At 33.5% G+C, this 15,509-nt stretch overlaps 1 protein-coding gene across 3 annotated transcripts; it reads right to left on the reverse strand.

Moving 5' to 3' along the window:
- Nucleotides 1–595: 595 nt before the first annotated feature.
- LOC105233546 (lethal(2) giant larvae protein) lies at nt 596–14,247 on the reverse strand. Of its 3 annotated transcripts, none has more exons than XM_011215658.4 (11): nt 14,092–14,247; nt 13,109–13,262; nt 5,405–6,183; nt 4,781–5,326; nt 4,206–4,717; nt 4,021–4,145; nt 3,833–3,938; nt 3,098–3,767; nt 2,563–3,029; nt 1,837–1,945; nt 596–1,775 (listed from the first exon to the last, which is right to left on the reverse strand). In XM_011215658.4, the coding sequence occupies exons 2-11, from the start codon at nt 13,190–13,192 to the stop codon at nt 1,643–1,645; spliced, it is 3,531 nt and encodes a 1,176-aa protein (XP_011213960.1). In that variant the 5' UTR covers nt 13,193–13,262; nt 14,092–14,247; the 3' UTR covers nt 596–1,642. The 3 variants fall into 3 exon arrangements, with proteins under 3 accessions (XP_011213960.1, XP_049302308.1, XP_049302309.1); XM_049446351.1 differs by lacking the exon at nt 14,092–14,247 and adding an exon at nt 13,356–14,013; XM_049446352.1 differs by lacking the exons at nt 596–1,775; nt 1,837–1,945 and adding an exon at nt 2,116–2,226.
- Nucleotides 14,248–15,509: the final 1,262 nt, after the last annotated feature.

Below are 15,509 nucleotides of genomic sequence, written 5' to 3' on the forward strand. Positions count from 1 at the left end.
CGAAGTTTATCCGTCTATTTCAAAATCATGTATAATGTTAGAAATGACAGAAAATAGTATGATTCAGAAACAAAAACATACATACCGCTATGGAACCTTAAATTTTAGCATTTATTATACTATCAATATAGGGTATATTATATTTGCGAAGAAGTTTGTAAGATCCGGAGGGAAACGTTGTATCCGTGTTTGTCTAAGCGCATACTAGTCACTTAGTTTTTGAGATTTGCACATGTAGTATTCTTCTCTAGAAGCTGCTCCTTTGTCGGAACCACTGACCACTGTAACATATACATAGCTGTTATATAAACTGACCGATCAAAATACAGTCCTCGTACGGAGATTTTTTTATTTGAAAAGATCTTTTCAAATTTCCTATAGATTATTGTTTAAGGCAAGTGTATAGTCTCCGAACAAATTCAGATTCAGATCGGTACAACTGAAGTTGACGTTTTTTATTGCTTTTATGTCACTTTACCGATAAGGAGTCATAAGCCCTTCAATAAAAGCAGAGAAGTAACATCATTTTTTATTAATAATCGAAAAGCTTTCTGTAGTGTTATATTTCTAAAGATTTAACGTATTGCAAAAGAAATATTAGCGGCAAATCTTTACACTTTTATTGAAAATAATTTCTGAAAATTAACAATTTTCGATAACAGTATTCATTATATCATCAAATATTTTATACATTTGTAAATTTTCTATACAAATAGTCCAAAAATACTCCACAATGTAAAATATAAAAAAGTTGAGTTTAAAAACTCTTTAAATACAGTGTGTATGTATATGTCTTATAAATGAATTGTGTATATTTAAATAGCGTACATCAACAGCTTACTCAATAGCGTGTGTACAAGTCAGTTAAATGCCAACAGTTTTACTTTATAAATTTTTGTAATAATAGTAACAACAGTAAAAGTAGTACTTCGTTAATTTTCTTTATCTGGTTTGGTGTTTCTTCTTTTGTTTTAATTATAACAGGTAATGGAAGAAATTTACGTTTAATAATAGAATACCTGCTGATGCTCCAAAGCTGGTCGGGATACATTAATTTAATAATACTTTATAGTTAGTAAGAAATTAATTACTGATAGATAGTATAAGCGTGTTGGAAATTGAAATGTTTTTTAAAAATATTTTAACGTGAAATGAAATTCGATTCGTGTCATTACTCGCAAAGAGACATAAATAACTATTACATCCCGAAACTTGTTTAATAATTATTCGTATTGTTTGTAAGTAAGGCAATTTTTTAGTTGTACTTTTTTTGCATTTTTTGTTAACATTCAATATTTAAAAAATAGATATATGTAAGAATTAAGTTATTGCGCTACATGGATGCGTTTGTGGTTCAGTGCAGTTTTAGTGAAAATGTGTGGTAAGATTTTTGGATAAATCTTTAAATAAAAACTTATATTTAAAATGATAGATGCAACGTTAGAATAATTCATTGATTGGGATTGTTCGGAAAGTGCCTTAATTAAAGAAACAAGAATGCTAAAATTAAAATAGAAGATATTGCAATGTAAGACGATACAAAACTTAAATATATAGTTTTAATTATTTCAAATCGCTATATCGCCATGCTGAATTTCGAATTATATATATTTTTTGTCGGAGTCAGTTTAAAAAATTGGACTTAAAATTGACTTTCTTCGCGTTGCGTTGTCTTTGTTGTAACTGTCTCCGTTTCGCCATTGGTCTTTTCATGTGAAATACTAGTTATAATTGATTTGATGACCACAGAGCTGCTATTAGTTTCAGTTGTATTGCTGCAAATTGAAATTCAATTATAAAAAATCTTACTATTTTCAAATATACCAAAAAAGTTACCTTAAAGGTGCCAAATCCATAAGATTTGGTATGTTGAAATCGCTGACATCCTTCATGTTTGCACTGGTCAAGGTTTGATTAGTTTGTGTGCTTAATACAGATAGTCGACCTATAATTAAACGTTTCGTATTATTATAATTATAAATATAATTTAATTTTTTTATATTATTTTTTTCTTTCTTTATTTTCATTATTTTTCCTTTTGTCATTATTATTTTTTTTTGTTGTTGTTTGCACTAGACATTCTGGCGAAAAACTTACAAAATGTGCTTTATTAAAAATTATCCGTTCCATATGTTCATCTTATTATTATTAAAATGTAGTCATTAATTTAAAATTGGGATACTGCTTTGTAATATTTTTAGTTATTAAAGGGATTTTTGCGGACGCCTAAAAATAGATTAATTTATCAAGAGTTAGAATGGCTCTGCATTTTGAACTATGCACAGAAAACGGATTATAAACACAGCTTTAAGCTGTCCAGCGGCTAATAACCACACAAAATGGACAAGGGCACATGTTCTAAGTATGAACACAGAGACAACTCTATATACAGTAGCAATAAGACTAGAACGATTTCAAAGGCATTAAATATTTCATTATATGCACTAAATAACAAACAAACATTAAACACTTGTGGCTAATAAATATGATAGAACACATCTTGAAATTTAGACATTTAATTCCACCATCACCAGTATATAAATTAAATGGTTGCTTGCTTACCGACGGTTTCTTCAGTGGTGGTGGTACATAAAGTAGTTGTTGTAGCGTTCAAATGATCTCGCACGGAATCAACCGTTATATCGCCCATGGAACTAGTGATTGTCTCGTTGGCACGATTCGGAGAATTACTGTCCGAGTGCGTATTAACACCATTGGTTAAAGTAATGCCTCCCTTCTGCAGATCGATCTCGAGTTCAAGCGGTTTTGTGCGATCTTTCGCGCCCGGATCTTGTGAATTTCTTGCTGAAGACAAACTCGCTACGTCAATGTTTTCTTGGTTCTCTTCATTTATGCTATTCGCATCGCCAGCTGCAGCTGCGTGCTCATCGGCAACCAACTCTTCCACTTCAATACCGCCTTTTGGCGTAACGGCTTTCGTAGTTGATAGAGATATGCGTTGTAGTTCCGAGGAGGAAAGCATGTATAATGCCTCGCCGCCATTTGTAAAACAAAGCGATGATATGCCACTATAATTGAAATTATAGATTTATAAATTGTGACTGATTAACTGTTAATATAATTAAACTACACTTACTTAATATCCTCGCGTCTGACAGCCGCAGCATTTAGCTGTCGCTTTAGTTCCGGTACCGAAAGTACCATTATATCGCCCATATTCGTTAGACAGAGCAGCGCCATTTCGTGATACAAACGAGCATCGTTGGCACTACCTCCTGTAGTGTTGGCGCTGGTGTTGGCTAAATCTTGTGTATTCTCTTGTGATCGCGTTGACGTCGATTTGGACGGGCTACCACCAACACCTTGTGCCAATAAATCAGCTGGCAAGCGGCAGGAAAATGATGCGAAATGTATACGTCGAACACGTGCACCCTCATTCGCGGTTAGCTTATACTTATTGATTGGTTTCAATTGTGGCAGTGAGAACACTTTAAATTGCTCTTCAGAAGCGATTAATAAACGATGTGGTGGTGAAACGGCACTACTGTTGCTATGCTGATCAACTGGATAGCCATGCTGGTCGAATATGGCAATACCAACGACAGGTGCACGGTGCTTAAGTTGGATTTCTTTCGCCAGTTGCGCTGACACGCGTCGTGGCTGTGTAGCTGCTGTTGTTGCCGCTGCATTACCGCTAACTGGTGGTATATTGGTGGCAGCAGTTAGAGCAGGTGGCAAATGTAGCAGGAAAACTGATACTGTGCTCGAGTTTGTGGCCGACCACAATGTGGGCGAAGTTATATTTACTGTAATAGTTGAAAAGCGTTATTATTAATCTTCGAACATATGGTAATTATAATTATTCAATTACCATTAGTTATAAAAGTTTTAGCGAATTGTAGGCATCGAACCATAGAGCCCATGCCATCGTCGGTGGAACGCGCTTCCACTTGCCGTTCAATCGGACGTGCTTCCAACTATAGAAAATAAATATATACACGAGTGTTATTGACATGTTCTGCTATACATTTTTTATATAATGAATTACAATGTACTTACTGTTGTAGGCACTTGTGATGGATTGTTTCGCGTAGAACGGCCTTTACGCAATTTTCGGAAAGATTCACGTAACGACTTTTTAAATGATTTACGTCGAGAGAGTTGCTCACCCGCACCTGTTAAATCTAAATATTTAATTGGTTAGGGTGAAAGTTTAATATATTTAGCTTCAGTTGTCTTCATACCATTTGGATTGAGAGTGCAACGGTGAAAAACTGGCAGAAAGGTGTTATAGTCAAATAAAACTAAACCATGAGCGGTGCCTCCAGCTACTAAACCCCAATTTGCTTCCAGAGCCAAGCAGGTTATACTAGCGGGAGGAAGAACTTGTAACACGCCCGTTATTTCAACACCAGCATCACCAACAGGTTCAGCATCAGGCTCAAGCAGATTCGGTCGTACTGTCAGTTGATCATGTCCTTTCCAGACAAATCCATCACGATCGCTTACCAAATTCATAGAACTAGCTTTAAGCGTGGCGTTTTCAGATTCGCTGTTGTCAAAGTTTGCAATCACGATTTGACCAGCAGTTCCACCAACAATTAGACGGCCAGTTTTGGGACACAAAGCTATTTTCTTAACAGCTAAACGGGGATCGTCAGAGTAGGGGTCGAAAAGGCCAGATTTTCGGAATGGTGGCTCTGACTCATCCAAAGGTTCCGATGTTTCCGCCGGTATGTCATCCTGATTCTCATGCCTTTAAATAAAAGATATTTCTTTTAACACAATGAGATTACAAATAATTAAAAAAAAAAATTACCCAAACAATGGTGCGGTTTTAAAATTGTAGAGCGGTTTTAGGACAACACCTGTACAATCCCAAAATTTCACAGAACCGTCTTCATGCCCAGTTAATAGTATTTCATATAGACGTGCATCTTCATTGTCTACATCGTCAGGCACATCTTCTTCCAAGATACCGCCATTAATTGGCCATTCTAAGTGGCTGCAATTGGCATCTTGTTCTTCTCCTGCATGCACGATTTTATTATAGACCTCCTGAGTAACCTGCGATGCCAGGTAGTTGCACGTAACAGCGGAAGCGTGGACCGAATGTAAATATGGTGCTTTTAGAACAGGAACTTTACTATCTGTTAAATCATAAGCACAAAACTCTTCCTCTAGCAGTACGACCAGAACTTCGACATTGTCAGTGTTATTTTGGAATGTCACAAAAAAATCTATAACTTTTGATGTGAAGTCCAAGCACACTTTATTGCCGTCAGTTGCATGTACAGACACACAGTTATGATCTCCGTATGCTGAACGAGGCATGCCACCAGAGAATATAACAACTTCGGCCGAACTGTGTAAATAAAAGTCAAAAAAATAAAAAACGTTCATATATATTGTTTAGGATATATGTGCGTTAGAATAAGCTTACCCACGCTTGCCCTTATACAGACGATTTATGCTTTTACATGGATCCGGTCCATAGGGAACGTAATTGACGTTCTTCGGTGCTTCGGCATTAGTCAAGCTCCAAGATGCGTACGAACCATCAGCGTGGTACCAAGTAAACTGAGTTCCAGTTGCATTCACAAACAGACCCACACTCTGGCCATGACCGGGTGCAATGTATGCCCGCACCACTGCGGAAGTTTCAAGATCCCATAATACACAAAGTCCACGATTATACGCAATAAGCAATTTGTTATGCGCATTTGGCAGTTGGCGTATAGATTCAATAGCACCTGGATTTAACTTGTATGTTGGAGGCACTTGCTCCAGCACAATATCGTGATAGATAACTGGTTCACGTATTGAGAACGAATTTAGATCGAATTGATAGATATTGCCACCTTCGGTACCAATCCAGACAATGTCTTTGTTCAACGAACAGCAAAGCGATGAGACTTTCTTCAATTTACCGTCAAAAGGCAATGTCTTGATGGCAACCAATGTCGCACCAACCGGTTCCCACAAAATCAAATGGTTTGAAGCTGTTAACGACAACACACGTCCCGTGCCGTAGACCCACTCCAAAAGCTGCACATTGAGTTCTGCGGCTGAGTTGCTGATAAGCGTGTGTTGTCCATAAAATTCTACGCCGGGTTGGCCAAATACTTTGAGAGCACCCGTTTGGGTTCCAATGGCCATTAGTTTAGATATCGGGTCATAGGCCACCGCGGATGGTTTATGCGGAAATCCATGTTGTGCAGTCTAGAGAAGTATTTAGAATAATTAATTTGTTAATATTTTTTTAATCAAAGTTATGTAGAAAAAAACAAATTTTTTGTGTGTTTTGCTGTAGAGAAATCGGCGCTATAATTTTTTTTATTGCAACTTTGTGGTTTAGCAATTAACATACATTTTTTACTCTAATTTATAGAAGTATTAAATTTAATTTGGATTTACTACAGCTGATTGTATTCATTTATTAAATCCTTTTTGCAAAATACGAAATTATAGGAAAAAATTCATTTCCAGTAACAGACTTTAGCTCTCATACAACTCATTATAAAATCTAGAAAATTTAAGCAGGTTACGTAGCAGTTAGTTGTTATATGAGTAACTTTTTAAAGTGAAATTCAGAATTTGCTCGTACTTCCACTTTTCTCCACAATGTATAATACATACAACTGTAGCTTTAATTGTTTGAAATTTTTTCTGTGCACCTCAGCGTTTCAACTGCTCTGCTTCGCAACGATGTCGAAATATTAGTTTAATTGGTTATTATTTTTTTATTTGCCTTACGGCGAAGCCGCTATGGCAAAACTGTACACATGCAAAATGACACTTGATAACGAGGTGTACGGGCAACTTGGAGCAACTTAAAAGCACAAGAACTAAAATTATTAGCATTGGTTTAAGTGAGCAGTAATTATGAACAACGGATGTTCTTTATTTTAGTCTTTTGCACATATACACACTAGAAATACAAAAACTTAACTTTCTTTGACATACAAAATATAGATTTCATTAATTTGGTTAGGCTAGCGGAAAATAATATAGTTGCATATTCAATGTTAACTTTTACATAAAAAATATTCGGTTGCAATGAAAATTGTATTTTAAAACAGTATATTGCAATTTTTCCACCATTTAGATATTTAGTGAAGCAGATAGGGGGGACATCGTAGACAATTTCTCCCAAGCCTTGAAATCTCAGGGGGCACCGTCCTTTGCAAAAGTTTTTCGATGACTGTTTTCTCCAAAAAATCGCTACAATCATCCCCGGACCTGGGTTTTCCCTACGGTCCTGTTGTAAAGGTATTTTGTATAGCAAGCTTGGTATCACTTTCTTAATTTCGTCTACTTAAAACATTCCCGTATTTAAGTTTATTAAAATTAAATATAAATTTGTTTATAATGATTCGCAATGTAGAAAAACGGTACCTGTCGAGCTTTGCAGCCGCTTTTACATGTGTCTTGCTTTTTAAAACCGTCTGTATAGAATAACATCACGAAACTGAGAGATTCGAATTACAAACTACTCTTCTAAGCCCAAAAGAGATACCAATTGTTTTTCTTGTTTGTTTTTAGCATTATTTTCTTAATTATCTTTTGGCTTTTACTGGTTTTGGCCAAAGCTTAAGAGATTGGTGAAAATAGAGTAAAATGCTTAGAAGTTTAGCTTTCGTCACACTTTTTCCCCCTGTTCGGTTTGGGTTTAGTGAAAGAAGGTGTAGATTAAAAGAAAACAGATAGATGTTGTTGTAGCAAGCACTTGAATATTTTTATATGTTATATTTACAAAAGCAATTTTATAATATTTCTGAGCATTTTACTTTCTGCATTCAATAGTTTATATTTCGCTTTAGCAAGAGAAACAATAACGAAAGCTTTCTATTTTTTTAATTATAAATAATTAACAATTTGCCATGCCAAAAATAATATTGCTGCCACGCTCTCCAATGTTTTTATTTAAATGCTGCTTATCTCATTTATGATTCTACAGTCATGGATAGAGAATTAGCACACTTTGAACATGAATGAAACGACGTTTATTTTTATTATATTAGGTTGTCAAAAAAGTCTTGCGGTATTTTTATTGAATCAATTCGTGTAGCACCCATACATCGAGCTTCTTAGTGACTCCAAGCTTCTTCAAATGGTTTATAACGGTTTGATGACTACTATGCCGGTCTCTTTCGACCAATTCAGCGATTTTATCGCAATTTTCGACGACAGGCCTTCCGGAGCGTGGCGCATCTTCGACCACCTCTACACCAGAACGAAAACCTTGAAATCATCGTTGTGCGGTGGAAATGGAGACTGTATCGGGTCCATAAACTGCACAAATTTTATTGGCGGCTTGAGATGCATTTTTGCCTTTATCGTAGTAGTACTGTAAAATATGCCGTATTTTCTCTTTATTTTGCTCCATGTTTGCGACGCTATAACTCACGAACGACTTAAAAGAAACGACCGCAAGACTTTTTGACAACCCAATATAAAAAAAAAAAAAATTAAAATAAAATCTGCATCTTAGCGTTGCTCCATACATTTTCAAAGAGGTTTGTATCGCAACTTTGCTGAGTCAATTCTTCACATTTTTGGCTGCGTGCTTTGGATCATTGTAATGCATAAAAATCCAATTGATAGACATCGATCCGAACGCGAATGGTTCCATAGTATTTTTCAGAATAATGTACCCTTACCAATGGTCGAACACCGTACCAGGAAAACAACTGTTATGGCGTTATATGCTATTTCATTCGAACATGCATATTTGAAGGTGTGCTATTTCTCTGTCCATGACTGTATGTACATATTGAAAATATATGCATATGTACATACAAAGTATAAGATCGGCGCTTAAACCTTTGATAGATGGATAGATTTTGTAGCCAAGCTCAAGAATTTGTGGTGTGCTTATTGATATTATTTGAAAGATATTGCTATAAATGTTAAGCTCCCCCCGAATTGATGCAGAATATTAAGAGAATTTTTAATGAAAAAAATATTTTTTATCTGCTGCAGATGTTGCATAGTATTCTGCACACTTAGTAGGTACAGTAAACGTATTTATAAATATTGGTGATCTTATTCATTCAGAACAAAAGCAAATATTTCTTAATTAGTCAATTGTGACTTACAAATAAGCCGTTGAAGATGATTGAAAATCACTCTTATTATTATCCATAACCAACTATAAAATACTCACAAAATTTTTAAAATCAAATGCCGTTAATAATAACTTTTTGAAATAATTTATAGACTTTTCATCTTTTCAGCTATGAAATAAAAGATCAATATTGTTGTAATACAATATAACTTTTTCAAATATTCCGCTGAGTGGTGATAGTTGTTGTACGATATAATAGCGATTACGTCATCGTTGCGTAGAAATGGATCACATAACGGAAACGCCACGCCAGACTGAGATATTTTAATTAACCTTAGCGGTTTGGTTGTTGAACATGCTCAAATTGGAACATAATTACCCTCACGTGAATATAAAAACAGCATTACGCCATAGCAGACACTTCAAAGACTTAGGGTAATATGCATGAAGGGATATGCTGAAATATTTATCTTTACATTGTAACAGCTTTTGAACTGAAATTTTGCCAGGAATTTTAGTTTGTTATTATAAATAACTTGGGTAATGCAAAAAATTAAAATAAATAAATGTATGCATTAGTATGTATATGCAAATTTGTTTTTACTGTCACTTTGGACGAAAGAATTTCAGTTAAACTCCTCGAATTCTTTACATGATTGCTCATTACACATGGCAATAATTACCGAAGGTGCAGTTTTAAGTGTTTTGGTCTTGGTCTTCTTTTGTTTTCATGTACATTAGATTATACGTATAAACGATGGCGAATAATCAGTTTGTGAAGTTCATGAATAAACATTTATTATTTTAAACTTTTTAAGAAAAGCGGGCATGTAACGCACGAGTTTAAAAATAAATTTTAGAATGTCTGCTCGCAAATTAAAACTTATATTTCAATGGCAAGAAATGAAATCATATGCTATTATTACAGCCTTCTTCTTCTTGATTGCCATCAATTAGTAATACCAATGAAGTTTTAAAATTTTTATGAGGAAAAATAATTACATATAATAGGGGTATTCTCTTGCTCTTGCAAAACCCGGTGCACGGTGCAAGCATTGCAAATTTACAACGGCACAACAACAAACACACGCAGAAAAACATTTGCAAGGGCTGTGAAATATGTCAGACCAAAACCCATGTATATTAGCGTGCAATGTCACGCAAAAATAAAATTGCAACCCTGTTGTAGTTGCCATTTTACATATAGACATATTATGTCGTTAAATTGTTGAGAAAGGTAAATTTTAATTAGATTTTATAATTTCTATTTAAATTATAAAGTTTTGTTACAGTTTTTTTTGTTAAAAATGTATGCAGAAGGTGCGCTAATTCACAATAGCTATGCACAATAGTCATTTACAATAAATTGACTGAATCAGTCGCTCATATATCACTAGATTCTGCAATGGGTGCTCTCGTGCCCTTGTATATTTCGGTGTAGTATTTTTGCAATCTGCAATCTTGCAAGAGCAAGAGAATACCCCTAATATTTTGAGGTTTTTTTGACGCTTAGAATGTACGGGTTTCTTTCTAAGGGATCTTTATAATAATTTGTAATTCTTTAAATTACTCCAATATTACTAATAACCCCTAAATTATGTATGGATATTTTCTGCCGCAACAACAACAAAAAAATTTTAAGCTTATATGAGTGATACATAAACATATATATATATATATATATACAGTGAATGTTCAATTATATATTAAACATTTACCGGTCCGAACATTTTTTGATCTTTATTAAGGACAATTTATTAAGAGGACAATTCTATTAATCGGGTCCCGTCAGTGTCTGCTTATGGGAGATTTCACTGTATTTTATCAGGCATACAGTCTAAACAATGCCAGCACTGTTGTGTTGAAATGTTTGTTTGCGCCAAGAAGTTACAACAGGTGCATATCAATTTTTAAATTGCTTTAGTTTGAACTTCATATCTTATCTTTTAGTAGAACGCTTATCAGGCGGTGTGCTGCTTACTCACCGATGGTCGTTTATAAAAGCGAACATTTACCTAAATTTTTATAAAGAGTCGTAATCAGGGCCGCACCTAATCGAATGTGGTTACATGTGTACATGAACGTATGAAAGAATGCAGATATTATATAGGGGTTTGGAAGTAACCCAAACGGAATTGCAGAACATATAAACAAATATTTATATTAAAAATTTATTGCATTATCCTTTCAGTTTCCATTGTACTTCTGTATAGCAAACTAGTTCCCCAGTTTTTGAATTATCGTTCTTTTAACACGTTTTTTTTTTATCCCAGATAATGCTCATTTGTGGGAACCGCCGATATCAGACTACTATAGGATATAGCTGCCATAAAAACTGATCGATCAAGCTCTACTTCATGTTTGGGTATCTTCGCGAAATTTGGCATAGATTATTATCCAAAGCAGCGTTGTAACGAACAAATTGTTCAGATCTCACTATAGCCATACAAATGAGACTTAATAAACAAACAAAAGTGATTACCTTGTAATTGCAATAAAATCGCTGATAATATACTGAACTGTTAAACGATGTAATGTTGCAATTTCTTCTTGCATCTATGCCATAAAGTGAATTGCTTCTTTATCTTGAAAAATTACTACTTCACGTAAAGTGAAAAAAAATGTGAAACGCAGAAAATCATTCAGCTCAAATCCTTTAGTTTTATTTATTATGAACGGATGCATATGCGTATATGTACGGTTAGTTCAAATTTTTCGATAGAATAAAGGAGTGCCTTCGTTGGATTTTATAATGCAAACAATAATAAAAGGGAAATGGAGCATTCTCACGCAAAAGGTGTAAAAGTTGATAGATAGCAATATTTTAATACGACAATATTAATAGAAACCCTTGCAACAATCCCATTTACAGCAGCGAGGTCAGCAGTATATCAGATTTAAATAAATATAACGGTATTATTCAATCAGTTTGAAATAACTTTGCGAAAATGTCAAGGCAGTCGGTATTTATGTACAAGTAAGTTGCTTGAAATTACAGCAACACCCACATTGTCCCAATGCAAAATCATGACGTGGATTAAGAAACATGCTTTATACAAACGAAAAGACTTTATTCCAAAACAAGGAAATGGCTGTAAGCTAGCACAGAAGTGGCTAAACGGGTTATGTTGGGTGATGACGACTACGCGCTTTGCGTATCTATTACAAACACCAACCATCTATCAAACTATCTAAAAGCCAATACCTGTATAAGCATGTATATATGTACATATATCCAAACATTTATAAATGCCTAAGCAAGTACCATATGTATGCAAGGTATAGCAACCACAGTCGTACTGATTGCATACACTGTAAAAAGTTATTGATATTAACAATGTGAAAATGATATAAATAATGTTATGCAATATTTATTATGAAGCATTGATAAAACAAAAAAAAATCGATTGAAAATCTCCAAGGTACATATATGGAAATAGGATTTTCTTTATACATATCTGCGTACAAACTTGAAGGTTTTTTTTTTTAAATTGATAAGGGACTTACGACAGATATATACTTTTTAATAAAACCCCAAATTTTTTATATGGCCTCAGCGAACCATTAATTATTGCTTATATACTTAGTCATAGTTTGAAATGTATTTTTACTGTAAACTCTCTTATCTTGCCAAGTGTCGCATTCTAAAGAATTTAGATAAATATTAGCCTTGTTTACCTATACATAGCAGTTACGCTTGTCATAAAAAATGTTCGATAGCGTAATTTATGTATAGACATACATATTTATGTAAAAATACTTCCAAGCTTTTCTGTAGGCAAATAAATGTATTTTTAAATTCTATTTTATGATTTTTTCGCCATAGCCGAAATATAAATACGTTTTAAATTCGATTCATTAAAGGAATATTTATTAGCAATCGTTGTCTTTATAATTGTGTTGTGTGTTATAATAAATGCATAACACAATGTAATAATGTGATATTTCTATTAAAAATATTTCAAAAATTGTATTTTTAGTTACGTTTTTATTATACGTTTGACATTTACATTATCTTGTTTTAGTTTCTGGTTGTTTAACTGTTGCTAAATTTACAGTGTATATTCTTTGACTCACCTTTCTGTAGGAGAAAAGTTCTTTCTGCAATCGTTGTCTTTCTGCTGTAGGCTGCTGGCCTTTTCCACGTATAAATTTTAACATCTTGTATCTAATAGAATGATGATATGTATGATGTTATGACTTTGAAATGATTGTCTTTAAACAACGGAATCTGAAACAAAATAATTTCTATAATATAAAATGAAGCAATATTAACATATTTATCTCATAACACTAGATATGCGAGTTTTATTTATATACACACTTTTGCTTAGAAACATTTGTGTTAATTCTGTCAGTGTGCGTTAGTTGCAGTTTATATATACGTATACAAATATGTATACTGAGGGCTCAACAAGTGGAAATTTGCATTTTCATAGCACTTTAAATATACTATGGTAAATTTTTGCACGTTTGTAGTCCATTGGCCCCAATTAGCTAACTTTATGGATGTACAAATATTATAAATGTTCTAATTGTATGCGTTAATCCATAATAACAGAAATCGGAAGGTACGTCAAACCAAAACATATAGAGCAAACAAGCCAACAATGCGTAACGCCATGAAATATAACAAATAGCATAAATATCGTGGATAAATATTTCCAACCAAGCGTTAGAATGCCAACGAAGCGCTGAGCGAGTAAATGCCTAAACTGCAAGAGCAGCGAAGCCATTCTTGGACAGAAGGGAAATAGAAGCGTAGCTTTATGTATTTATATACATATGTATGTACATGACACTATGCGCTTCTATGCGGCTTTGAGTCAACAGGAAGGGCCACAAAATTTACTGTATATTCTCGTACATGAATAATTTAATATTTCATTCAAAACACGCCCGAATTATAAATATGCATCCGATCATTCACAGGTGTTATACGCTCGGTTTTATTTGAATTAAACCTAGATTATGTACTAATCCAATCCAATATTGGAGTTTATTTTCACAATGTAGATTATAAAGTGATGTATAATATCGTTAATGATCTTCTTATGTACCAATTTTAAAAGTTGCAAAATTATTCTCCAATTAAACAATATTCATTTGCAATGTTATTTGTATTTATTTACGAAGAGCGACACTACTACACCACGTACAACACCCAACGCATTCGGCATTTTTTTCTCAACTGAAAAGAAAAACAAGTTCGTGCGCACTCGCAAAATGGCCGTTGCGCCAGAGTTGCCTGCGCCTCCAATTGGGTTTAAAATAGAACTTTTCAAAATTTTTATTTTTTTTGAAAACCCAATTTCATAAAATTGTAATTTCCATTTCAATTCAGTTATTTTATATTGTTCAAACAAAATAAAAGTATTTTCAAAAGTGCCTTTGAAAAATGGAGATAATCGTTAGAAAGAGTTATTTTCCATTTAAGAAACAGATAAGAAACAGATATTTTGAACTTTTGTTATAATCTGAAAACCCGTAATATTAGTGTAAGTTTGGTTTGTTGTAATGGTCCCACGGATAATAATCCGTATATAAAATGTAAATCTTTTGTTTTCTCCAGTTACTGAATTGCTTGAAACTTGAATGTGAATGGGCCTTTAGTGCTTTGCTTGTTCATTTTGGCGAATACATCTCTGAAACGTAAATCAGCTGACAGTTGTTTCTTTGTAAGGTGTTCATACTAACGTCTGCGCAAGCAATAAATCTTGTATTCGTATAATATTAAGAATTTTGTAAAATCATTAGGCTATGTATGCGATTTTAATTTCTACACGATCCTTCCTTACGTCGATATATTTTTTTATGTTTAATAATCGATATATTGCGATTATAAATATAGTATCCTTACTTTTCAAAAATAATAGAAACAAAAAGGAACTTACAATCAAATGGAATGGAGCTTTTGGTTTCTTTACAACAACAAAAAAGGAACTTACCCTCAAATAGAATGGCCATCAAATAGAATAGATTTTTTTGTTCATTTACAACAACAATAATGTATCTTATAAAATAATTTGGTAATATATTATAAAATTCTAATGTTCATCATATCACTTTTTATTTAAATCTATTCAAAGTAAATAGGTTATAAGACCGTGTACATGGTTCTTTCAAAAAATTAAACTTAAAATTAAGGAAAAACTCAACTTGTATAAAAAATATATAATTTTTTTTTTAATTTCGAAAAAACAATTAATAAATAGAAAATGTTAGAGAATACAGTAAAATATTTCTAGATTGAAATTTAAGAAATAAGATATTCATATATACAGTGAAATTCTCCATTACGGACAGTCCTTATAGCCGCACACCTCCCATAACCGGACAAATTTAACACACCGTTTTCATTAATATTTTCATACAAAACTATTTTCTATAACCGAACATGAGTACGTTACAATGACCAGAAACGGACACTATTTTGGTATTATTTCGTTCAAATTTTCTCTGATAAACGGACAAGATT

Source organism: Bactrocera dorsalis, chromosome 1 (genome assembly GCF_023373825.1).
Source record: "Bactrocera dorsalis isolate Fly_Bdor chromosome 1, ASM2337382v1, whole genome shotgun sequence".
Lineage (NCBI taxonomy): Eukaryota > Metazoa > Arthropoda > Insecta > Diptera > Tephritidae > Bactrocera > Bactrocera dorsalis.

Bases quoted from the DNA above. Each gene is read 5' to 3' on its own strand.
- LOC105233546 (XM_011215658.4), bottom strand. From the start codon at position 13,192: ATGTTAAAATTTATACGTGGAAAAGGCCAGCAGCCTACAGCAGAAAGA. The intron at 5,327-5,404 runs GTAAGCTTATTC...TTATTTACACAG, and splicing joins CTGTATAAGGGCAAGCGTGG to TTCGGCCGAAGTTGTTATAT. The intron at 4,718-4,780 runs GTAATTTTTTTT...TTTTATTTAAAG, and splicing joins AAAACCGCACCATTGTTTGG to GCATGAGAATCAGGATGACA.